Source organism: Tiliqua scincoides, chromosome 3, assembly GCF_035046505.1.
Source record: "Tiliqua scincoides isolate rTilSci1 chromosome 3, rTilSci1.hap2, whole genome shotgun sequence".
Classification (NCBI taxonomy): Eukaryota; Metazoa; Chordata; class Lepidosauria; order Squamata; family Scincidae; genus Tiliqua; species Tiliqua scincoides.
In genome coordinates, this window is record NC_089823.1 from 52,510,993 (window position 1) to 52,537,169 (window position 26,177).

Below are 26,177 nucleotides of genomic sequence, written 5' to 3' on the forward strand. Positions count from 1 at the left end.
CACCAAAATTCCCTTTCAAGGTTAATACTCAGCAATGGATTAGTTTCTTCCCATAGTTCCTATGATAGTCTTTACCTTGTTTAGTTATGACAAAATATGGATTTGTTTGTCATTTGGATTCATTTAGGAAAAAATATTGGTATCGTAAATTTAGGCTCAGTAATATTGTCAAATTTACCAGTTCTACTTCTTCTGATTTAATAAGTTATAAATATAAACACTGCCATAATCATCTCAAGACCCCTGGCATATGGAACCATTTTAAGGACTTTGAAACAAGTAAGTGCTAATGAGGTCTCTTTGTCATTGCTGCAATTAACTAGTTATGGATTCTACATTTACTCCTGGGATACATTTGATTCAGCTGAACAGACATCTTCCATTACTGTTAAAATGAAGCTCAAGTTCAAAATTAAAAAAAACTTAATTAACAAATAGGGCTGTTGCCAGATTCCAGTATCCCTCTGGGCAAGCCTGGGTGCAGGTAGCTTCCCCAGAACCTGCTTGCACCTCCTTTTGTCTCTGCTGCTGGGAAACACCTTCCTAATCCATTCCTTGCTCCTGCCTCCAAAACAGATTATAAAATCAAACTTTGTTAATTCAGACCACATAATGAAGGGGGGGGGGGAAGGGAGGACTTGTATAATATTACAAAAAAAAACAACAACACATGCCCATAAGAAGCCTGATGGCACAGCAACTCTTATAGAAACACATTATCCATCTGATCATTGGTAGTACAAAATGACACAGGAAAAATACAAGTTTGTACTCAAAGCTTGTCAGGCAGTCTTCATCACAGTCTTCATCTTCTGATTTTTCTCCATCTGCATTCTGCAGTTTCTTTCACACCTCCCTGGTTACCTGTCCTTAACACTATCCTCAATTCAACTTGGCACAGGGGCTGCTTGAATATACGTACTAACTTCTGTGTCTCCTAGAGATTTCACTGGTGTTTGTTAAATGTTTTAGTTGCAGGCAAGGTGATATATATTTTTTTACCTCCTTTTTACCTACCTTTTTACTTCCTTGTCTTGCAGGCAAGCATTAGTCCATTAGACATTTGTGAATTTCCTGTCCAGCTGTCACCTCTTTCTTTAATCCCCTTGGTCCCTCCTCTGACTTCCTGATTATCTTTCCTCTCCCCTTCACCTCTTCTTCTGCCAGCTTCCTCTTCTCAATCCTTGCTTTTATCTATCATGATTTTCACTTTTGCATCCTCTCCAAAAGCATGCTCCTCCCAAATCTTAAAGCTCCCCACTAACTCTGGCCTCACCCCTCCTGACGAGCTGGCCTAGCCCAGTATCTCCACACACCACTGGCCCCATGTGGCCAGCAATTACTTCATCACAATTCATGATGGAGCTACGCTATCTGAGGGCCTAATCCTATCCTACTTTCCAGCACCGGTGCAGCCACAATGCAGCAATTTGTAAGAGAACAAATGCTCCCATACCTTGAGGAGGCTTCTGTGATTGCCCCACCATCACTGGATGCAGTGCACACCCCATTGGGACAGCTGCACTAGCACTGGAAAAATAGGATTGGGCCCTTAATGATTATAGTGATGAGACATAACTGCTATGTGACTGATGAAAAATATATTGCAGATATGTGTTATCTTCCATTTGCTTCCAAGAGAAATACCTTCGGTATTAATTTAAAATCAAGATGTTGTGGCTGGGTTTAAATAAATGTTTATTAAATGTGTAAAACTATATTCACATGCCCAGATGTAACTGGTAATCAGGCAGGCAGGCAGGCTCAGATCCAAACCATGCTCATTAGGGATGGTAAATACTATTAATATCATTAGAATTTACTTCTAAGTGAACATGCTTAGGATTTGGCTTCATAGTAAACAGAATTTTTATACAAACAATGTTGTGGTATTTTACATCATATTACAAACTAGTCAATTTGTTTAATTACTGTTCCAGATGAGCTGCATGATGAGGGATGACATGGGGATGCTGCCCAGCACTGCCACTCCAGTCTACCTGTGCCATGGCATGCTAAAAAAAAAGTCACTTACCATGCTGCATGGTTTTTGCAAAACAGGAAGTGCAAGGCTTCTGGATTTATTTAAAGGGATTGCGCAAATGAAGATGACTCTTCATTCAAGTGGTGCCTTTAAAAAGAACTGGCAGCCCCCCCTTCCTAAGTTGGGAAAACCATGTGAGGGCAGGAGGCCTGGTCTAGAGGGTTGAGCCTCCATTTGCCTGAAGATATCATCCGAAGGTCGCCAGTTCGAGGCCACCGGCACCGTGCGACCTTGAAGCAGCTGACAAGCTGAGCCGAGCTATTCCATCTGCTCTGAGCGTGGGAGGATGGGCGCCAGAATGTGCGACCAGATCAAGAAAGAAACATCTGAATGTTGTGGTTTCTTGAAAGATAGAAACCTTCTTTCAAATTGTAAAAACCCCTATGGGGATTTAATCAGCCTGCCTATGTAAACTGCCTTGAATAAAGTCTAAGGAGAAATCTGAGGACCAAGAAAGGCAGTATAGAAATACCTGTATTATTATTATTATTATGTGACAGAGCTCAGTAAGGAAGTAGATCAATGTGGCTGGCATTCATGGCAGCCTGAAGGGGGATGGTCACCAACTCAGAATGAAGAGCACCCCAAATGCGCTGCTTTCTCACCATCTGCTGCAAACCACATCAGGCCACTTCATGGCTGGGCAAGCTCTCTGCATGCTCTATTCTGCACACAAAGCGCTCCATAAACAAGAACTTCCCCAGCTTGCACATGGAGAAATGTGCAAGTATCTTCAATCTCTGGCAGCTCAAATTCAGCTTGAAATGATACAGTATATCATTTATATAATATGAAAATTATTGTGAAAAAACAAAGTATTTTATGTACTGTGATTATATATATATATATATATATATATATATATATATATATATATATATATATATATATATAATATGTATGTATACATACATACATACATACATACATACAGATGCAGTTATTAATTTCTGGGTGATGTTAGCGCCATTGCACAAAAATTGCAGCCAGATCTATGCAGAAGAAGGTAATTCATACCACTGATTCTCTTGTTGTTAATTAGAAACAGTTTGTGGGTATCATCATAAGTATTTCTTAACACTTCAAGAATATCTGTAGAACTCCATCTGATGGTATTCAAAGGGTAGCCAAATTCAGTTGACCAAAGGAAGCGATTCAAACTATCTCCTTGAAAGGTATGAGTTTTGCCCTGTGATTTCTCACCACTGTCTTTAACTCTGTGCACAAGGAAAGACTTGTTTCATGCATTGTTCTCATGACATGGAATAGGTCTGAAGGTTGTTTCAATGTTTTCCCACAGTACAAAATCATATCTACACAGCTGAATCCTATTTAAAGAAAGAGACAACAGAAAGACAACACAAAAGCAGCATGTTATATTTTTTAAATATACTCGTATATTGTCAAATATAAAAGATAGCCTTTACCCCTGTGTTCTACCAAGACCTTTAAGACTGACTGGGAATGCTTCCTGAAGTCAATATCTATACATGGGGCAGCCAATAGGTTCACTAAATTAAATACGTCATGATTCACATAGGCTTAATTTGTAAAAATCAGGCAAAAGATGACTTGGGGTCAGGAAACCTTGAATTTCAGCAGACAGAGCTGAAACAGAAGAGGCATATTTTTCTAACATGCCTGTTTCATCCTTTTTTCAGGGGCACATTAAGGTGTTTGTGGTGGTCACACACCAGCCCTCACATACTCCCGTGCCCCTTGCTTTACTACTCCTAGTACCTTTGCTAGCAACATTTGCTTGCAGTAGGCTGCTGCTTTGGTGCCATTTTTAACCAGTAGTCTAATGCAAGTAGAGAGGTCAGCTAATTATATTTGGATTCATGATGATGTCACCAAGAGCAAACAAACTATTCTGAGTGAGAGCACTGTCCATAAGCTTCATTTACCTTCAGTGGCATTGGCTAAGTGATGACTTCATTGTTTCTAGGAGGAAAGCTGGTATATATTTTAAGGTTGTACCTAGCCAGCAGCAAATCAGGTCTGCAAGCTGATATGAAAAAAGTAAGGGGAGGGTAGTTACATGGCCAAATTTGAACCTGGAGAAGTCAAGACGACCTGAAACTGTTGTAAAAGTGTGAATCTATAAATCCTAGAGATGATTCACACAACTATTTTTGAGGTTAACAGTCACACAAATATAGCTTTCCTCTTAATGTTTATACAGTAAGCATGAGAAAGTTCATTTGCACTCCATTCCCCAATAACACTGTGTATCCACAAACATATACATGAAAAAGAAGGGCCATCTTACAATGGGGGGGTCCTTCTTCAAGACCATTCAGTCATGCAAATTTTGGGGAAGAAAACTCCAACTCTGTTAACTTTTCCCTAGTATTTTCAGCTTCCTGCTTTATCCAGTTGGTATATCACCAATTAGTATAGTTTTTTGGAACACTTACCTCATGCCCATGCAATTTCTTTTCTATTTTAGTTGCAATTTAATTAACATTTAGAGCTTGGGTAAGTACTGCTGCTTTTAACATATCACTGAGTGTTTGTATAATTACAGTAATTATGAATAACTATGGAAGTCATATGTGTGTTCATTTCCTTTCCACATATTTTACCACACTGCAAGATGCAATTATGCAGTTAACAGTCTATGATTGTGTAATAACAACATATTATTTGGAGGCAATGAAATAATTCAATTGTCATATATGTCAAGTTTGTACATAATTATAGATAACACAAAATAATAGCAAAATAAGCAACATGAAGTACATCATATAAACTTCTAACCATGTGACACAATGGCCACAATCCAGTGGGCAGTTATTCAAATTTAATTTCATACTAAAGTGAAACAAACAAAATATGCTTATTTAGCTCTATGCTAGAGTGCAATTAATTCATTTATGTCTGAAGCAAGTAATATTTAAAATAAGGGCAGCCTAGGTGGACACACATAGATTACTGTGATACTTGCACATGAAATCCTTTTGCAGAAAGAGTTTTGGTTCCTCACTTGGCAGATCTGCAGTGAAAGGGCTTCAGAACAGAAGAGCAGTTCCTGCACTACTAGCTTAATTAATGACCTGAAGCCAACAGTCAGAAATAAAACTCCACCCCAACGCAAGACAGCTCTGTCCAAGGGCATTTCCCCTTTCTAGATCCCTTAATCAATTCTGACCCCTTGCAGAGTCTGCCTGCATGATACTTCTGTAATTCACAGCCCAATCCTAAACTGTGCTGGCACAGCCAGGCTGCACAGCCTGCAGTGCATTCATTGCAGTTCAGGAGGTGGCTGAAGGTCTCCTTGGGGTAAGGTGATATATTTCTCCTTATATAGCTATACCACTGGCACAAATCTGGAAGCCCCATGTAGGATTGCCTGTCCTGGAAAGGGGATTTGGATGAGGCATGCGCCACTGCCACTACCAATCTTGTCCCAGTGCTGGGATTGGATGCAGCACTGCCAAGCCGGAGCAGGCCTTCACACTGGCCCAACCGGCCCAATCTTACTGCATGTTTGCAACACTATGACCTAATGCAGGGATGGCTGCAGCAGCTCAAGGAAGACTTAGAATTGTGCAGTCAGCTGTCCATGCACCACACACACAGTTAGTCTTGGGTCTAACAAGTAGTACCTCACCAATCTTACCTATTTTAAACACTGTTCTAATGCCAACTAACCACCATCTAATAGACATTCTCTCAATACTGTCATTGATCAGAAGGACTTGATGGGCTGCTGTGGTTAAACCATACTTTCCTAAATTCTCAGCCAGGCTCTAACAGCCCCTTCTTATCACCTCTGCTGGAATGTCTTGCATGTTGTCTGGCCCTTCTGTACTGAGCAATTTAGGGCACAATCCAAAGTGCACCTTATGCTGGCCCAAGTCCCTTGTCCCTCGGGCTGGCATAAGAGGGTTGCAAACATGCTGTAAAGCTTCATTGTGTTATGCTGGATCCCAACCCCCATCCCCATGGAGAACGGAGTGGCTTGCTTTCTTCAGACCTGTGCCACCTCCAGAGGTGGTGCAAGTTGGAGGAGACCCATTGGGGCCAGCAGCCCTTACACAGGTAAGTGTAAGGTAAGAGGTAAGTTTCCCCTTACCTCTGGCTGAGCCGCTGCTGTGTGTGTGAGTGAGAGAGAGACTTTCTTCTTTTTCTTTGTCTGGAGCTTCTTTCTTTTTGTTGTAATGTTTTTATTTTTAATTTTCTCTTCAATAATAATAAATAATAAAAACTGGTTTTGTTTATGGTCAAATTCAGTACTATGCAGTATGAAGAGAGCTACCCAGAAGACTCCAAATAGGGCAAATAATACAGGATTTGATAAACTTAGTGAAAATTATCGGCTTACCTTTTTGAATGTGAAATGGATTTTAATCTCATTTGGAGGACTCTAAGTTTGTATTTTGGGCCCACTGGATTCCTTGTAGAAAATGTCAAGGAAATTCTTGGTATATCATTGAAATCCAGGGAAAATCCAGCAAAAATCTTGGCTTGTCTGTACTGCTGAAACAGTGCTGCATCGCTAAGCAAAAATGAGGATACAGTGTTACACTGAAGATTCCCAGTTGCATGCTGTATGTGCAGTTACAATGAAAAAGACCTGAGGACTGGTCTGTGAGGCTCATTCTATTCAAGATCCACACAAGATGAGACTCTGTAAGTCACCTGCACTCCACCAACCATTCAGGCTGCAATCCTATACAAATTTACCTGGGAGTAAGTCCCTATCAACTCAGTAGGGCTTACTTCTCAGTAAAAATGCTTAGGAGTGCACCGTCATTGTGATAGTTGACAATCCACCTGTTTTTGCAGTCAGAAACAAAGAACAGCAAGAACAGGAGATATGCTGAGGCCCTAACAAGTCATAGCACGTGGCTGATGGATTCATCTGAGTTGGTAGGCCATATACCATGTAGACGTTATCTTACTCCCAGAAAACCGATCTCTATTCATTCCAAGATGGCAGCTTTTCTAGTAGCTGTTTCCTGGTATGTTGTCTTTTTTCTTTTTATTCATAAAGATTGTGAGTTCCTCTGTGATGGGGACCAGTTATAAATCAGTCTCATGGGCATTACTGCATCTTAGTACTAAGGTTGATGCATTTGTGATCATAACTTAAGTCTGTCTGGTATAAATTAAAGATCAGGAAAAATAAACTTACCCATTAATTTTGGATTCTGTTGTATTTCCTGCATTATCTGTTACTTTGATTTTTATGAAACCTCTCCTATTACTTTTGTTCCAGGTTATAAAATCCACAAAGTAATGATGCACTGGGGAGGACAAGCAGAAGGATAAACTACTACAATGCAAAGATTGTACTTGGGAGAATACATAGGGTGTTTACTATATTGATAAGTGCTCCACTTCTCTAAGCAGGGCGAGAAGGTTTAGGATGAAAGCACCCTGGAGATTTGTCTTCTGTAGCAGTCAGCCAAGCCTATGATCTTGGATCAGAGCAAAAATGCAGGCCCTTGCTGTCCCAGGCTGCTTTCAGTTCAGCTCAACTCCAAGCTCAAAGTCTCAGCTTTCTACCTCCCTGACTCTTTTTCCAAATTCAAACTATGAAATGCCTCCTACTGTCAGATTGTTTCCTAGACCAGTGTTTCTCAACCAGTGGTATGGGTATCACCAGTGGTACTTGAGGTGGTGTCTGGTGATACTCGCAGGACCCCTGGACACTTGCGACCTGGCTGCAAGACTAGGAACACAACACAACAAACAGCAGTAGGAGGCTCAGCTCGGCAGGCAGAGCTACAAAGCATAATTGTTCCATGCTCAAAAAAGCCCTCCGGTTCACCCTGAGCCTCTTACTAGTGTTTGTCACATTGCATCTGGTCTCCCAACCCAGAAGTGACTGGTGATGATGTCATCACCAGTTACTTCCAGTGGTACTTTGAATAGTTGGGCCATGTGAAATGGTACGGTGGAGGACAAACCTTGAGAAACACTGTCCTAGACACTGATATACTGATGAATATCACGTTTCAAAGGCTTGTCAGATATCCCAGAACAGGGGTGCCCAAACCCCGGCCCTGGGGCCACTTGCGGCCCTTGAGGCCTCTCAATGCAGCCCTCAGGGAGCCCCCAGTCTCCAATGAGCCTCTGGCCCTCTGGAGATTTGTTGGAGCACACTCTAGACCGAAGCAAATGCTCTCAGCGTGAGGGCAACTGATTGACCTGTCATGTGAGCTTTGGGATGAGGGCTTCCTCCACTGCTTGCTGTTTCATGTCTGTGATGCAGTAGCAGCAGCAAAGGAAAGGCCAGCCTTGCTTTGTGCAAGGCCTTTTATAGGCCTTGAGCTATCACAAGACCTTCATTCATTCATATAAGTTCATCTTTAATATATTCATTTATGTAAACTTATGTAAATTTATTCAAATTTTAGATGTAAATTAATTTTTTTTCCCTGGCCCCTGACACAGTGTCAAAGAACTGATGTGGCCCTCCTGCTAAAAACTTTGGATACCCGTCCCAGGATATCAAGAATCACAAAATCCTTATCATTACATCCCTACCAACTGAGTTTGCCAAGCAAAACTCACGCCAATACAATATTCAAACTCTGACTCATAATATTATGCCTGTAGTATTATAGCACTGTAACATTGCCCTGTGGAAAATAGATCTAATATAAGTGATCATAGGGGTTCTTTGATAGTATAGTATTAGTTTGGATGGTATTAAATGACAGCATCATGCATATTTTGGGCACCCTAGGCCAAGGGTGTCCAAACCCCAGCCCATTTGCAGCCCTCAGGGACCCCCAGTCCAGCCCGTGAGAAACGGCCAGTCTCCAATGAGCCTTTGGAGACTTGCTGGAGACCATGATGACCCAACACAACTCAGTGTGAGGGCTGATTGTTTGACGTCTCGCATGAGCTACAGGCCAAGGGCTCCCTCTGCTGCTTGCTGTTTCATGTCTGTAAAGTGGCAGTGGCAGCAAAGAAAAGGCTTTGTGCAAAGTCTTTGTGGGAAACAAGGAATGTTATTTTTGCAATAAGGATCTATATAATATGGATAGCTGGAGTTAATAGCCAAAGTTTGACTTGTAGTTGTTTTCACCATAAGGTTGTTATGCACTTATAGCCAGCTGTTAGAGAAAAAGGGGAACAAAGAGGGGCCAGCAGGAAATTCTAGCTGAAACTAGACTTGTAGGTGAGCTTGAAATAGACTGTCCAGCTTCAGCAAGGGGAACAATTGCATACACAAATGAAGAAGGACAAAAGTTCAAGTTTAAATGAGCATGCTTAAATAGCAAATTAATATTTTCTCACTCACCCCTTTTAGCTCTTTTACATGAACATGGGATGTATGTACAGGGTGGGGAAACATATTAAGGGAATGTGTTGTAGATGAGCCAGAAAAGAAATGTAACCTAACCAATAGGAAGCAAGGGAGAGAAAGAATAAAAACCCATGTAAGGACCTCTTTGTGTATCTCCCTCTGGGCGAAGCACCCATTCTTGCAAGAGCGAAATAAATTTTTGCTGCTTCACTTTGGTGTCTGAGTCTTTGCAAAAGACAGATGCATCTCTAACAGTCTTTTATAGGCCTTGAGCTATCACAAGACCTTCATTCATTCATATAAGCTCAATATCTAATATATTCATTTATGTAAATTTATTCAAATTTTAAATACAAGTTATTTTTTCCCCAGCCTCCAACAACACAGTATCAAAGAAATGATGTGGCCCTCCTGTCAAAAGGTCTGGACACCCCTGTCCTATGCAATTCTTGGCAAAGGTACTCTGGATGTCTTGGCTGAGAATGCCAGGAACGCGAGTCCCATGCTTCCCTCTCTTGTTCCAGAGCAGGAGGAAGAAGTACTAGGTGAGGGCATTTTTGGTACTATTACCACTCACCAAGTAAAATCAGTCAACAGTTCTGGAATGCTGCATGGTAGGATAGCTGATAGCTTGCTGTTTTTCATTGCCCTTTTCTTCTTGAAACTGATCTTCCTATTGTCCAATGCAAGCCTAACTCTTCCTCCCTCCCCCTTCTCACTCATTTGTTATCTTCTACCAGGCTGCCCAGATAATTTTCTGGCTTTAGCTTTCTTTTTCTCCTGACACATTGATCATTTGAGCAGAATAGCATACATGATACAGCAACAAAGAACAAAGTCTAATCAAGAAGCTTCCATGTTATCTGGACAGTACAAAGTAGTTTGTTCATAATGTTACAACGCAATGAAACGTATAAAAAGTGTAAAAAAGAATGGTTAATCACTTACGGCAGAATGGCTCGCTGCCTGTGGTATCAAAGAAAGCTTTTGTCACAGGAGGGTTTTTTTCAATTAAACGGTCCTTCCATTTATCAGCATAATAACCTCAAATTCAAATTGGAAAAATTAATAAACAAAGGAAGATAAAAATTCTAAAGATAAGTTTATGTTTTATAATGTTCTGGGAAATCAAGCTGACATCCAATCTCAAAAAACAGATCAGGTTATGCATGCTAAATTCCACTCAAGTCAATGGGGAAACTGGATGAAGGCTTGCAGCACCTGCTAGTCCACCTGAAAAACACACATTCCTTTCTTGTCTTAAAATCAGTTTTAGTAATTTCTCTTTATCTGATTGACCAGGATCACAGGAATTATTACAAGCAAGTCAAAAGTCTTTCAAGCATATGGGTTGGAGCAGAGAGCAGAAGAGACCTGTGTCAACTGCCCTTAATTCACTTCAAAAACTGACTGGGTTGCTTCTCCCTTGGCTTCCTTCTCTAGTGGTTAGAGAGTGTAGGTGATGTCCCACAATTCTCTGCAGAGATGTAGTCTGGGAAGTTCCCAAACATATCAGTTTGGGAGTGCTCCTGGACTCAAAGCTCTCCTTGGAGAACCAGGTGGCAGTGGTGGCCAGGACTGCATTTGCCCAGCTTCAGCTGGTGTGCCAAGCCTGTGACCTTGGATCAGAGCAAAAATGCAGGTCCTTGCAGTCCAAAGCTGCTTTCAGTTCAGCTCAACTCCCAGCTCAAAATCTCAGCTTTCTAGCTCCCTAGTTCTGTTTCCAAATTCAAACTGGTGCACCAGCTACGGCTATACTTGACTCAATCGGACACAACGGCGCAGGTCATTACTGGAGCTAGGTGGTTTGACTCTGTTAGATCACTGCTCCAGCAACTGCAGTGGCTATTTATTTTTCATCCCAATTCAAGATTCTGGTATTGACCTTTAAAGCTCTTCATGGTCTGGGTCCAGGCTTTCTGAGGGATCTCCTGTACATCGCTGCATGTCCTCTTAGGTCATCTGAGCGGGCTCTCCATCAAGTGCCACCTTTCCTCAAATTAGAGGGGTGGTGGCAAGGGGATGAGCATTTATAAACATCTAATTTTACCATAACTTTTCTTGCTGAGTTGCAGAATTCATTGTAAAAAATATTTTGTCTAAGTTAAATGTATGCTGTTGATTTCAATGCTCTTAAAAAAACAATTTTTTTTCCAGAATTCTGCTTCTCTCTGCCATCCAGTTTACCCTATTTCCAAAGGGACACTTTCTGTCACTCTTTATATTATCCAGCTCAATTACAGACACTTAGGGCGCAATTCAAAAGGTGCGTTATGCCGGTCCAAGCCACTTGGGCCAGCACAGGAGGGTCGCAAATGTGCCGTAAAGCATGTTTGCGCCTCCGTGGCTGGGAGCCACGTTGGCGCATTTAGATGCGCCGACATGTGGAGGCAGGCAGAAGCCTCCGCGGCAGCTCCTGCACCATCATTTGTGTCAAAGGTAGCAAGCTGCAAGGTAGGTGTGGGGGGCAGGGAGGAGGGGGGCGATGGGCAGCCCTGGGGTGGGCACTCAGGGAGCCGAGGGCGGGGCTGGGACCCAGCGGTTATGCCGGATCCCAACCCCCATCCCCGGAGAGAACGGAGCAGCTTCCAGCCACTCTGCTCTCCTCAGACTTGCGCCACCTCCAGAGGTGGTGCAGGTCCGAGGAAACCCATTGGGGCGCGCAGCCCTTACTCAGGGGTAAGGGGAAGAGCTTCCCCTTGCCGCTGGCTGAGCCACTGCACCCAACAAACCTGCGTTAGATGCAGCACAATCCTCCTGGCTTGCTTGCTCCAGCGCAGGTTTGGATTGCGTCCCAAATAAAACCAGGTCTCTAATTAGAAAATAACAGACCAATCCTATCCTGCGCTAGAACAGGCAGGCAGGCAGGCAGGCTGGCCTGAGCTGTATCCAGCACAGGGTTGGGTTGGCTGCGGTGCAACCTGGGGCAAGGGGAATCACTTCCCCTTACCTCCTGTTGCGTGGCAGTGGCCCGAATGGGGCTACTCAGATCTGTGCCACTGGGCTGTCAGCTGTGTTTATCTGTGCTGCACAGCACAGACATGCTACAAGCTCTGGCAGGTAGCTCTGTGTGGCCATTCCCTGTTTGATGTCTGCCAGCTCTGCTCTGTTCAGTGTCTCCACCATTCCCTGCCCAGAACCTGGCAAACTGGGCAGGAGTCTTTATCTCTCAAGTTGCAAAAGAACACCAGCAGACAGCCACTAGAAAAGACAGTACTGGGTGCTAAGGGTCAGTTACTCTCCGCCCCGCTAAATAAAAGAAGAGCACCCATTTAAAAAGTGCCACTTACCCAGTTAGCAGGGATTTCTTTTGGGCCCCTTCCCAAAGGGGAATGGGAGAGGAGAGGAGGGAAGGGAATAAAACAGAGTGGGAGTGAGTAGTAACAAATGTGGACAGAAGCACTCAAGGTAGGTCCACTTCAGGATTTCATGGCTGCCATGACAACCATGGGCCTGTCTCAGCAAACTGTGGCCCAATCATGCAGATCTGCAAAGCTATAAAAAAAAAATCTTACCTTGCTAAGTGTCAAATTTTATTAAAGTGTAGCTCTGATTTGACCTTAGACCTCTGAAAAATCAGCTACAAGTTTAAATTGCAATATTTTTCAGAGATGAACAACCATTATGCAGAGAGATGTATTCTATAGAAAGTTTCTTTTGAGAACATACCTTGTAATACAAAATTCACAGTCTATTTAGAAAACTATGTAATTGCACCCCTCTCCAAGTAAATGCATGGTAGGTTGATAGCAACAAATCCATCAATAAAATGCTATTTCCACTTTCAAGATGACACATCATTCTTACCTACTTCTGGACATGGAAGTGGATGAAAAGCTTCACAGTTCACACATTTTCCATTCCTATAATCTGCATGTGAGCCACAAGGGTATGCAGTTATACTGCAGTTCTGTCTCAGGGAGGACATGTACAAATAAACAGATCTCTGATGGTCACATTTGAAAAACTTAGGACCTAAAAGGATAAATAAATAAATAAATAAATAAAATTGTTATGTCTTGATTAAGAGAAACACCAACATCAATGAAACTACAAAATTACAAGCAAGGCACATACCTTCCTTTTTTCCTTTTTTTCGGAAGAGTTATGTAATTGCATTGGTTATTGGATTAAGACTGACTTTTCTTCTAAGGTAGTAAATCAACAAGAAAGTGATTCTGACAAACAACGCCCACACACTGTGGGCGCAAGTACTAAATGTTATTACTGAAAATGCTTAAAAGTGCCAAAGCAATCTCTAACCGAGAAACCTGACTTGAAAATTTTTTCTACGAATAATTTCATATTTAACTGCATACAGTTCTTTCACAGACTTGCATCATAGCTAATGCAGGGGTTTTCTGCTGCTAAAAGACTGAGCAATGACCTTGGAAAAAGCAGGGATCTTTGCCACAGGAAACCCTACTCTCATGCTAACAGCAGAAAATTCAAACTAGACTGCCTGTTTAGGGCCTGCTATCGTATCCTGGCACCAGTCAGCTAAGAATCCCAATTCCCAAAATTAAGTGCAGATTTTTTTTTTCCAGTCAGAAACACCATTCTCTTAGAGCTTTGCAAGCAGAACTTTATGTGACCATGAGCGCACAATGACTTTTTTCGGGGGTAATATAATATTACCATGGCATAAGATTGTAAAGATGCAATACAATGTAAAATACTCTAGTAATGATAACACTTAGCATTTATATAGTCCTATTTGTCCAAAACAGCTTACAAAGTAATTTCTGTAACAACAGAGAACATGTAAGGGCAGTTCCATCAGAAAAGCACTCACTTCCAATAGTAATCCACAAACACTGTGTTTAAAATATTTTAAAGTGTACCAGAAATAAAACTTTCTAAAATCCAACAGTTTTCATTTTTCCAGTAACTAAACAGCATAGACAAGAGAGGAAAGTCCTGCTGTCTCGTGGCTATAGATTTCAAGCATCCGTAGTTCATAAAGTTGGTCTCTTAAAGCTCTGCCTCCTGCACTGGCATTGCTTTCTTTTAATTCAAATGAGGGAATGACATCATCCAGGACATATGTAAGCAGTATCAGATCCAGCCTCTGCTACATCTTTCCAAGAAGCACTTTTTAAAGAAATCAACACACAGTGCCTTCCAATGCTATTAAAATCAGCAGCAGTGATTCCAGAAGGTCATTAACCACATTTAAGAAATTTCCAGGGGCTCCAAGTAGGTCCATTCCTAATGCCCTTTCTATTTATAATTAATCAAATGATATTTACCGCTAAAAACTGTTTGTGGACATCCAGGTTGATCAGTTCCTCCATTTGGGTAGAAGTCAATGTTTCCTAAAGGTTTCCTGTAACCCAGCGCTAACAAAAACATAGTGAAGAAAAAAATAGAAGAAATTTCAGAATAAATGATTACATACTTAACAATCACAAAAATCTTGAACTTCAGAAAATGTCAGAGCCTATTTTTTACTTCTTTTACACATTTGTCATAATATTTACAAAAGGGAGACATTTTTAAAAGGGAGGCGTTCATTTGATGCCAAAAAGGAAATCATCATCACCATATGTACTAATAATGAACCTAAGGTGGTTATGTGCTTATGTCTTTGCATGTTAAACAGAGCAACAAAAAAAGGAGGTAGTGATTTCTGCAAACTTGGAAGTTACCTAGGTATACAGAAGTAGGTAAGTCTGTAAAAGAAAAAGAAAAGACCCCCATTCCCATAAACAACCTGAGCCAGATTACACATGGTCATGTCTCCGAGGATCCACAGAATGCCAAGAACGTAGCTGGAAAAACACAGCAGAACATGGGGCAGGAGGGGGTGAATTAACATTAGGATTGGGGACGTTTTGTTGTAGATCTCACTAGTGGCATTTATTACAGGAAAGTCTTAATTCACAAACAAGCTTGAGTAAAAGAACGGGACATTATTCTTCAGGATCTGAAAAATCTGAGTTACTGTTTGTGGTACAGTAACTGGAAAACCAAAGTGTGTGACTAACTGTAGAAACTGGAAGTCGAGCTGCTATGCCACCAAATCCAGGGACGGTGTTTGTTGGGGACAACAAACAAGAATGGACAATCCTTACATCAGAACATAGTATGGAGGCCATTAATTGCTTATAAACTGGCCAAGACATGGCATGTTTTCTCAAGCAAAACTATGGCTGCCTTAACTTAAGGCAGCAAACTTTAAATGATTAATCAGGTTAGTCAATGTAAAACCTTTTTAAAAAATCAACAAGAAAGAACCCCATTTTGGAAATGACAATCCCCTCCTCATCCTACTCACAGAGAAAGGAATGTGACTTCTAAGAGGAAACATATCCCATAACATATACATGCAGCATCAAAAAACAGACACTTTTACTTCAAAACCATTGTTTTAGTCACATGCAAATACATGCAGATTTATCTGATCATAAATTCATTTGATTGATCAACTAAAGTTGTTTTAATCAAGTGACATCCCTACTTGAATTGTACAAAAAAAATTCTTAAAATCCAGAGCTGGATAGTTACCATCAATATCAGTATGAACAACGTCAACAAACTGAGCATCAGTATGAGCCAGTCTCTCACTGGGCGGCTTTCCAGTAAACATTGGCCCTGCTGGGTCAAGACCTAGCATGTAAAACAAACAAAGCCTTATTTGAAAAATATTTTGTATATCTATGTAGTACTGAGTGGAAGCAGGATAAAACATAAAGGCATATAATTTTAAAAAATTCATTTTTATGGTTTAAACAGGCAAAAAATTAAATAACTTGTACTTATTCCCCAGTCCTCTCTTGTTATTCTATTCCTAACTGGAAACTAAATACAGGGAGCCCCCCATATCCATGAATCCCATATCCACGGTTTCAGTTAACCACAAATTGGGTCTGCAGCTACCCACGCCCCCCCCACCTCCAGAGGTTAGCGGAGCAGAGCTCTGTCTGCTCCTTACTACAAGCTCGGGAAACTTCCGATACACTGCAGAGGGGAAGCACATTGCCCCAGTCTCCCCCCCCCCCGCATGCTACCAGTCCCACCAACATCCCCCTGTGGCCTGGGCCCATGGGCCTTCCAGTCCTCCCCCTTCATCCGCTACTGCTGTGGCTTCAGCTAATTTATTCTTGGATATGGGTAACTGAAGAATGATAAATGTACTAGAATCAATATAGTTACTATAACATTGCAATCTTGAGCATGTTTTCTCAAAAGTAAGGTCTATGCTATTCTTTGAGCCATACAAATATAACTGGAAACAGAACTACAGTTTAAAAGTGAAACATCCAATTTCTAATCTTACCTGTAATTCTGCCAATTTTGCCACTGTATGTCTTTCCAACAAATCCAGCTATATGAGCTCCAAGGCTTACTCCAATCATATAAACAGAGTCAAGAGAGGCTCCATGTGCCTGTCAATAAGCATGAATGAACAAAATATCATAGAAATGCAAACCCTATCATTATTTCCAAGGTATCTTAACATACAAATCCAAGGTAAAACTAGGATTTATTGTTCCTCCTTAAGCACCCATGTTTCAGTTTTGGACACTTGGTTAGCTGCATGTCAACTGCACATGCACAAAAGTTTTCCCAAACCAGGGAAAACTTTGGTGAAAATTCAGTCCAGTTAACATAGTCAAATATTATAAGTTAGACAAATTTATATTCCAAATGAGATAATTACAAACTGTAACACTAAGCCTAAGGGCCCCATCCCATTCAACTTTTCAGTGCCGATGCAACCATGCTAATGGGACATGTGCTGCATTCTGCAGTGGGGAGCCAGTCATGGAGGGCTCCTCAATATTTGTTCCCTTACCTTACGGCTGCATTGCAACTGCATCAGTGCTGGAAAGATGGATAGGTTTGGGCTGTATGAGTGTATGTGGCTACATTTTATTGTACAACAGCTTCCATTTTGTGGTGATCTATTCCTCTGATGTGGCCACAATACACAAATCAGTCTGTTTTGTTGTCACTGTGAACCGATATAAAATGAGTGTACAGTTAAGTTCAGATCACTAGCTTAGATGGTAGCCATTTAAAGGCTACCATCACCAGCAGACAAAGAATGAGCAGATATATCATGGGGGGGGCACTTCATATGTGATCTGTGTGCATTAGGGACACTTCACACATTATGCTTTTTGCATATGGAATGAAATTTTAAGTAGAAAAGGCATAAACACCACAAGTGAGTCATGTGTGAAGATCATCCACATGTATCTTTTACATGTCCTGCCCATTGTTTTCCAGCAACTGTACACAGGAAATTTTATATATAAACTAGAGGTATGCAATCAGTGTATACAACAATTTACATGGGATACACACATTTTCATTCATATACAAAATTCCTTTCCATTTACAAAAGCAGAGTGCAAATAAACAATGAAAAGTCACATTTCACATTATGCTCTTGTTCACTTTACAAGAACCAGCTAAGGTGCTACTTCTATGGGACAGAATGCTAAGCTAAATGCTCCACTGTGTATGTGACTTTTTAAAAGAGCGCTTTATTATACATTTTTTCAAATAAACTAAATGAAAACATAACTCTAAAGACAACCAGAAAGCAAAATACAAGCATCTCAAGAAAACATATACACACTAAATGTACAGGTGTGCCACCGTATCCATGGGGGGTTCTATTCCAGAACCCTGCATGGACAGCTGAATCTGCAGATTTGAGGGAATGCCCCCTCCCCTGGAGGTTTTTCAAAAAAACCAGAAGTCACCCTTTAAAAAAACAAAACAAAACACCATAATGGTCATTCTGAGCCCAGCAGAAGCTGCAGGCAGATGCACAAAACCTCTGCTGGGTTCAGAATACCCTCCAGAATACTCTCCTCACCTTTGGAAGGAGTGTGTGCAGGGTGGTGGGTGCATGGTCCTGCAGACCTGATCCATGAATAGATGAAACTGCAGATACGGGATCTATGGATATAGCCTCCCCCGTACACACATTATATAGTGTAAAATGTATTATTCACACATATAGTATTTAGTATATAGTATTCACACATATAGTGCATATAGTGTACACACAAGCAGTTGCTTGACCCAGTTAATTAATTCATTAGACCAAGTGCTCAAAATGTTCCCCACTGGCATCTATTGGCCACTGACATTGTTGACTAAGGGTTATGCAGACATCCACTTGTGTTTGGGGATGGTTCCACAAATCTCTTCAATTGCTTCCCTTAAACATTTTGAGTGTTTCCGGTTTTCTACAATGAAGTATGTATGAATCAGAGCTCATTAAAATTTGCATCAATTTTTGAGACACTCTGTCTGTACAGGGCTGTTCATGTGGTTTCTAATATTAAGAACATAAGAACAGCCCCACTGGATCAGGCCATAGGCCCATCTAGTCCAGCTTCCTGTATCTCACAGCGGCCCACCAAATGCCCCAGGGAGCACACCAGATAACAAGAAACCTCATCCTGGTGCCCTCCCTTGCATCTGGCATTCTGACTTAACCCATTTCTACAATCAGGAGGTTGCGCATACACATCATGGCTTGTACCCCATAATGGATTTTTCCTCCAGAAACTTGTCCAATCCCTTTAAAGGCATCTAGGCTAGACGCCAGCACCACATCCTGTGGCAAGGAGTTCCACAGACCGACCACATGCTGAGTAAAGAAATATTTTCTTTTGTCTGTCCTAACCCGCCCAACACTCAATTTTAGTGGATGTCCCCTGGTTCTGGTATTATGTGAGAGTGTAAAGAGCATCTCCCTATCCACTCTGTTCATCCCCTGCATAATTTTGTGTCTCAATCATGTCCCCCCTCAGGCGTCTCTTTTCTAGGCTGAAGAGGCCCAAACGCCGTAGCCTTTCCTCATAAGGAAGGTGCCCCAGCCCCGTAATCATCTTAGTCGCTCTCTTTTGCACCTTTTCCATTTCCACTATGTCTTTTTTGAGATGCGGCGACCAGAACTGGACACAATACTCCAGGTGTGGCCTTACCATATTAGTAATATACAGTAATATATATATCTAAATGTGTGTATGTATGTATGTATGTATAATACAACACGCATGCACACACAGATTCCTTACCATCATTTGGGCAATATATCGTGTTAAGATTTCTGCTACATCCTTAACATTGGCAACTGCAGTAGGATAATAGAGATTTGTGGCACCACGATTCCAGTCCACTATTATGATGTTAAAGTCTTCCCTTTCAAGCAGAAGATCTTTAATCTCATTAATCCAGACAGGAGGAGAGCCTGTAGGTCTGAATCCATGGATAATAAAAATAGTTTTCTTGGTTACATTTAGATGTGTAGAATTTGCTAGATCATGTTCACGGAGATTCTCAGCACAGTTTTGATTTTGCCTTGTGTACAAAAGCAGCTGCACTTTCAGATCTGTACCAATCAGAGCATGGGATAGGGCAAGATCTGTAAATGTAGGGCATTCTTGTCCTGTATCTGAAAATAAAAATAAATGAGAAAACAAACACTTGATCAGTTAGACAATTTTTTAACCACATTTTACGCCACCTTTCCTATAAAGGCACCCAGGATTATCAAAACAATGCTATAAGTTGCTTAGGTTTAGAATTAGTGACTTGCCCTTTGGTAATCTAATGAGCTTCATGGCTAAGCCGAAATCGGAACTAAAAAGTCACAGGTCCAAGTTTCCTACACCCTCTATTACAATATCAGCTCTCATATAATTGGACACATTTAGAAAACAGGTCCATGGATTTTCCCCTTATTTCTGCTTATTGCTTATTTCTTCTTCATTTTCTGTGTACAACCTACAAACATTTATTTACTTTGTTATAAACATTTATTTACTTTGTTCGTTTCCTTCCAGATTTGACTCTGTGTTAAGGATTGTCATGTATGCATTCCTTGACTCAGCACATATGGCTTTTGGTAGCAGCAGCAACCACACACCCAGTATCCCAAGCGGGCAACAAGTCCAGATGAGATAGGAAAATATAAGATTTCAGGAAATTTCTGGGCCCCCTTTTTGACCCTGGTCCTGGGCACAAATTTACACTCTTTATCCCCTCTCTTGGGTCCTGATATTTTCTTAGGATTAAAGAAGTCCCATTAAACTCAGTGCTTGAGTAAATACTTTGAGTAAACATACTTCAAGATCAAGTTGTTAGATTTTTAAGTCCTTTTAAGTTACTCCATTACATCTCATTTTTAAGAGCTCCCCTTTCTCCACCATGCAAAATAAGTAAAATCAATACATCTAGCTGCATAGCTTTGTGCAGAGCTCAGAAGATAAAATATCTTTGTTTACTTTGCACTAAAGCACAGACCTTTGCATTCACATTCATTAGATTAGCACTCCTAAGCTTATCTCAAAACAGCATGATGAATCCATTTCAATGTGTTCAAAATATACACTACTTTGTGGTTAAAAAAAATCAACTATTAAATTGCTACCTTACCTGCTGTCACACAACATGCCACAAAACAGGTGAAGAACCATAATTCCAACATTGGAGATCGTTGAAAAGCAGCTTTTAAAATCCACATTTGAGTGGATGTTGGTGTTTCCTTGTAACATGCCGGCTTTTGCTTTAGTGCTCAAACAAGAGTCACTGATAAAACAGGTGTGGTGTACAAACGGAAGTTACTTAGTAAACTGAAACTCAGCCTTTTGCAATGTGTGGCTCCTCCTTCCTCACATACTTAAATAGGTAAGGCAGTTTCTGTTCCTTTATTGCTACTGTTTATTCCAAATCATAACTCCTTTCCACCAGTTTCTTGAACTCTGTTTTGATTTGATCTTATCCAATAGGCAACTTTGTCACTTTTGTGGTATATAAGAAAAAAAAAATCAAATATGTTTTGCCTTTCTGAAGAAAACTGACTTTCTGAAAAACTGAAAATGAGAGGATTATAGGAGATTTTTGTCAAGAAAATGCTGCCCAAGTTCCTAAGAAAAATGGGAATGGAGAATGTAACAAGGGCTTCTTCACCTTTGCTACACATCTGCCATACAAGGTTGACCCGCTCAAAGGCATCTAGCATCATTATTCAGTGGAATAATGGAAACAGTGGAATCATTACTATAAGACAACTATGAATTAAAACACATAGCCACAGCCCACACCCCTTTCACTAAGTAAGGGTGAGAACCACAAGTAAGAAGGCTCTGCAAGACCCCACCATGTAATTTACTGACACCTCTGGTTCTATACAGAGCCTACACATGGTGAGTGAACAGCTGCTCCACCCCATGAACCTGCATTATGACTATGGATGACAAGTTTGAATAGTCATTGTGTAATTACATGAGTCTAGAAATTAAAAACCCATTTTACATAGCCATGGCCAGTTTCCACTTTGCCCAGAACATATTTCCCAAGAGAAGAAAAGAAGTTCAAATAAGGATGCACAGGAAATAAAATAATATGGCCTTTTTGTCTTCAATCAGTGACAAAACATGATCGTATTCGCCATTCTGAGATACAGGTAACATGCTAGTTTAAAAAGCTATTCAGCTTCATATCATCTTCCTATTCACCTGCTGCTATTTCACCAATATACTATTTTCAGTTGTGCAGTAGACTGTCCACTTCCTCTAAAAGGTGCAACTTTTTCAGATAAAAATGTTTTTGCGTTATAAAATAATTTTGTCCAAAAAATACCCTGTTCCCATAAGATCATCTCTGAAGCCATGATGATGATGGGATTCAGCACAATTCCATACATGTTTACTCAAAAGTAAGTCCAACATTGTTCAATGAGGATTCACCCCAGTTATCTTGTATCAGATTACAGCCTAAAATGCCTTAAGGCCACAATCCCATGCAGCACCCTAAGAGTGAGCCCTGCTGAATATAGTGGGTCTTACTTCCAGTTAAGCATCTATATACTTCCGTTCTTGTTTCTGATAGGATTATTCTGTTTAGTTGAGTTGTTTTCATTTGTACTAAACTGAACTAAATGAAGGCACATTTCAGTTTAAGTAATTGACATGACTAACAGCCCAGTCCTATTTGGTGCTACTGCTGTCAGAACTAGCGTTACCATGGAGGACCCCACATACGGTGGTGGCAAAGAGGAGCTCCGCTGATGCTGAAAATACGGTGAGGTGGTTGGAACAGGGTAGAAAGGTGGGACGATCAAGGCAGGCCAAGGGGAGGTTGAGAGGCATGTCAGAGGCAGAAAGCGGTGGCACTCGGTGCAAGCAACTTGTGCTGGATGCAATCACCACTGTAGCGAGCCTACACATCCCCTTTGTCTCCTTAGACTTGTGCCAGCTAAAGATCTGGTGCATGTCCCACTGGCAGTTGAGGGGCTTATGGAGATGTAAAGGAAAATATTTTCCCTTTACCTTCCCAAGACTCCTCATCACCCCCTCCCCACCACAGAATTCAGCACAACCTGTTTTGCCATGGCTGCAGGCTGTGGTGGGGAAAGGGATAGGGCTGTGACCAAATCTGGCTTTGCTGGTATATAAGTAGCTTTCGAATGGCACCTCTGTTAAATTGCACCAAACAGAATTAAATCCACTACAGTGTGAAGATGCACCATATGATGGCAGTAATATCAAAATGAACCACACGATGGCAGCCAATGTGCATGAATGCTTCAAGTTGACACAAAGTTATATATGCACCTGTCAAATCACTAAAGCTAGTTTCACAGTAGAACAACTGAAAGCTCGGAATGATTTTTCCAAATTGTAATTTCTGTCTAACCCCCATTAAGTCAGATCCTTTTTTTCCAATGTGAGCCTTAACTCAGAAATCACAAACCAAAATAAAGTTGCACTTTTCAAATCTGCAAACCAAATTAAATATTGGTTTCTTTGGATTAAGAATGCACTTTTTGTTACGTTTCAAGTAATGTATTTACAACAGGGCTTCTGAGAGGAATTTTATCAGGGGGTACAAAGTTTCTTTTGGGCCCCTTTGCAAAGGGGGAGGGGTGAAACAGAGCAGGGGAGGGTGGTGATGGGGGAGCAGATTAGAAGCAGGGAGGGACAGAAGCAGGGTGAGGGGAGCGTAGAGACAGCTGGAAAAGTCTTAGGAGCCCAGGTCTACCCACCCATGTGGCATTGGTAGTGTCCCCAGCATCCCGTATGGGCAACAAGTCTGAGTAGATAGGAAAATGTCAGATCCCAGGAAATTTCTGGGCCCCCTCTTTTGGCTTCTGGGCCCCCCTTTAGACCCTGGGCCCAGGTACAAATTACCCCCTTTACCCCCCTCTCCTAGGCCCTGATTTACAAGGGAATTTGTTTTTCAGGGGAGCATTAAAATTTTTTATTTTGCCCTTTATCATCATACAATGTCACCCACTTTACCTCTTCAGGATTCTATCACCTCATATGTGTATTGGCAACCTTCAGTCTCGAAAGACTATGGTATCGCGCTCTGAAAGGTGGTTCTGGCACAGCGTCTAGTGTGGCTGAAAAGGCCAATCCGGGAGTGACAATCCCTTCCACACCGGGAGCAAGTGCAGTCTGTCCCTGGTCTGTCTCCCTGGCTATGGGCCTTCCTTCTTTGCCTCTTAGCCTCAGACTGTTGGCAAAGTGTCTCTTCAAACTGGGAAAGGCCATGCTGCACAGCCTGCCTCTAAGCGGGCCGCTCAGAGGCCAGGGTTTCCCACTTGTTGAGGTCCATCCCTAAGGCCTTCAGATCCCTCTTGCAGATGTCCTTGTATCGCAGCTGTGGTCTACCTGTAGGGCGCTTTCCTTGCACGAGTTCTCCATAGAGGAGATCCTTTGGGATCCGGCCATCATCCATTCTCACGACATGACCAAGCCAACGCAGGCGTCTCTGTTTCAGCAGTGAATACATGCTAGGGATTCCAGCACGTTCCAGGACTGTGTTGTTTGGAACTTTGTCCTGCCAGGTGATGCCGAGGATGCGTCGGAGGCAGCGCATGTGGAAAGCGCTCAGTTTCCTCTCCTGTTGTGAGCGAAGAGTCCATGACTCGCTGCAGTACAGAAGTGTACTCAGGACGCAAGCTCTGTAGACCTGGATCTTGGTATGTTCCGTCAGCTTCTTGTTGGACCAGACTCTCTTTGTGAGTCTGGAAAACGTGGTAGCTGCTTTACCGATGCGCTTGTTTAGCTCGGTATCGAGAGAAAGAGTGTCGGAGATCGTTGAGCCAAGGTACACAAAGTCATGGACAACCTCCAGTTCATGCTCAGAGATTGTAATGCAGGGAGGTGAGTCCACATCCTGAACCATGACCTGTGTTTTCTTCAAACTGATTGTCAGTCCAAAATCTTGGCAGGCCTTGCTAAAACGATCCATGAGCTGCTGGAGATCTTTGGCAGAGTGGGTAGTGACAGCTGCATCGTCGGCAAAGAGGAAGTCACGCAGACATTTCAGCTGGACTTTGGATTTTGCTCTCAGTCTGGAGAGGTTGAAGAGCTTTCCGTCTGATCTGGTCCGGAGATAGATGCCTTCTGTTGCAGTTCCAAAGGCCTGCTTCAGCAGGACAGCGAAGAAAATCCCAAACAAGGTTGGTGCAAGAACACAGCCCTGCTTCACTCCGCTTCGGATGTCAAAAGGGTCTGATGTGGAGCCATCGAAGACAACAGTGCCCTTCATGTCCTTGTCCATCACCTCATATCTTCATATGTTTAGACCAGATCTACTCCACCTTGATGAGTTCAGTGGCAACAGCACACAAAGCTTTCACTCACCCAGCAAGTTACACTTGGGAAATTCTAGCATCATGTGCCTGGCTGCAACAGTCTGTAAAAGTTGGTATTACTTCCATAAAGATGTAACAATATAGACACAGTGACAGACGCAATACAGACGGAGGGGCCAACTTTTCTATCCTATCCAACTTTTCAGCACCAGTGCAGCTGTAATGCAGCCCCAAGGTAAGGGAATAAATGCTCCTCTCCCCACTACAGGATGCAGTGCATGCCCCACTGGCATGGCTGCACTAGTAATGTAAAATTGGGTAGGACTGGGCCCTGAGGCTATGCACACTTTCCTGGGAGAAAGCCCCATTTAACATAATGGGACTTACTTTTGAGTAGATCCATTTAGGATTGGGCTGACAGTGACAGAAGAGATCTGCCACCCCCGCCCTTGTTAAGCTTTTCTAGAGACCAGTGGCATAGCTAGAGGGGGTGCAAAGCACTAAGTTCTGCTGGGAGCTTCACTGCAGCGTGCAAGGGCCCCTTCCACCCTTCAGAGCCATACCAGGTTGTGGGAGCAAAACAAAGGAGTATGCTCCAAAGGGGAAGGGGAGGAGCCCTGCACAATGTCAGGCTTTGCACCCCCTCTAGCTACGCCACTGCCGGAGATATTTTTATGCTGCTGTTTTTGTTCGCTGCTTTTCGTGTTTGTGGCTTTTTATTGCATTGTATTATAAATGCCTTCCATGGGAACTGCCCCAGCAAGATGTCTTCGCACACCTTTCATTGACGGAAATCAAGAAAGGACAGGGGCTGCAGAGATGGGAGCAGTGGCTCCCCACCCACCTACCTTTGCCATTCCTCCAAGGGCAGCCCCCTTCTGAGGGAGCCAGTGAGGACCCTTCGGTCTGCAGCCCTTTGCAATGGTGAACTGGCAACGTCTCTCTGCACTTGCCTTGCAGATTCACAGCCCACTCCTATCCACACTTTCCTGGGAGTAAGCCCTATTGCCTCTAACGGGACTTACTTCTGAGTAGACCTGCAGAGGATTGGGCTGCCACTCCACTAACCCACCCTGTTGAAGGAAGTGCTGCGATGCTCCGCAGAGCGACCCCCTGACAGTCTCCGCAGCACCCCCTGCTGTAGCGAGGGGAAGGGGGAGTTTGCCGCCTCGCCTTTGAAGCCTGAGCATCCATCGGCCCCTGGGAGCCAGGGTGAAAGGTGGCGTTGGCCGGAAGGCGTGCTGACGTCCGCGATCTCCAGTGGGAGCTCGTCAAGCACCACC

At 42.3% G+C, this 26,177-nt stretch overlaps 1 protein-coding gene across 1 annotated transcript; it reads right to left on the reverse strand.

Annotated features, from left to right (window-relative positions):
• Positions 1-2,987: 2,987 nt before the first annotated feature.
• Positions 2,988-20,811, reverse strand: LIPI (lipase I). Its single transcript, XM_066620607.1, has 10 exons — positions 20,724-20,811; positions 19,364-19,740; positions 16,597-16,705; positions 15,825-15,926; positions 14,567-14,656; positions 13,122-13,289; positions 10,263-10,358; positions 7,188-7,299; positions 6,375-6,548; positions 2,988-3,372 (listed from the first exon to the last, which is right to left on the reverse strand). The coding sequence occupies exons 1-10, from the start codon at positions 20,809-20,811 to the stop codon at positions 3,285-3,287; spliced, it is 1,404 nt and encodes a 467-aa protein (XP_066476704.1). The 3' UTR covers positions 2,988-3,284.
• Positions 20,812-26,177: the final 5,366 nt, after the last annotated feature.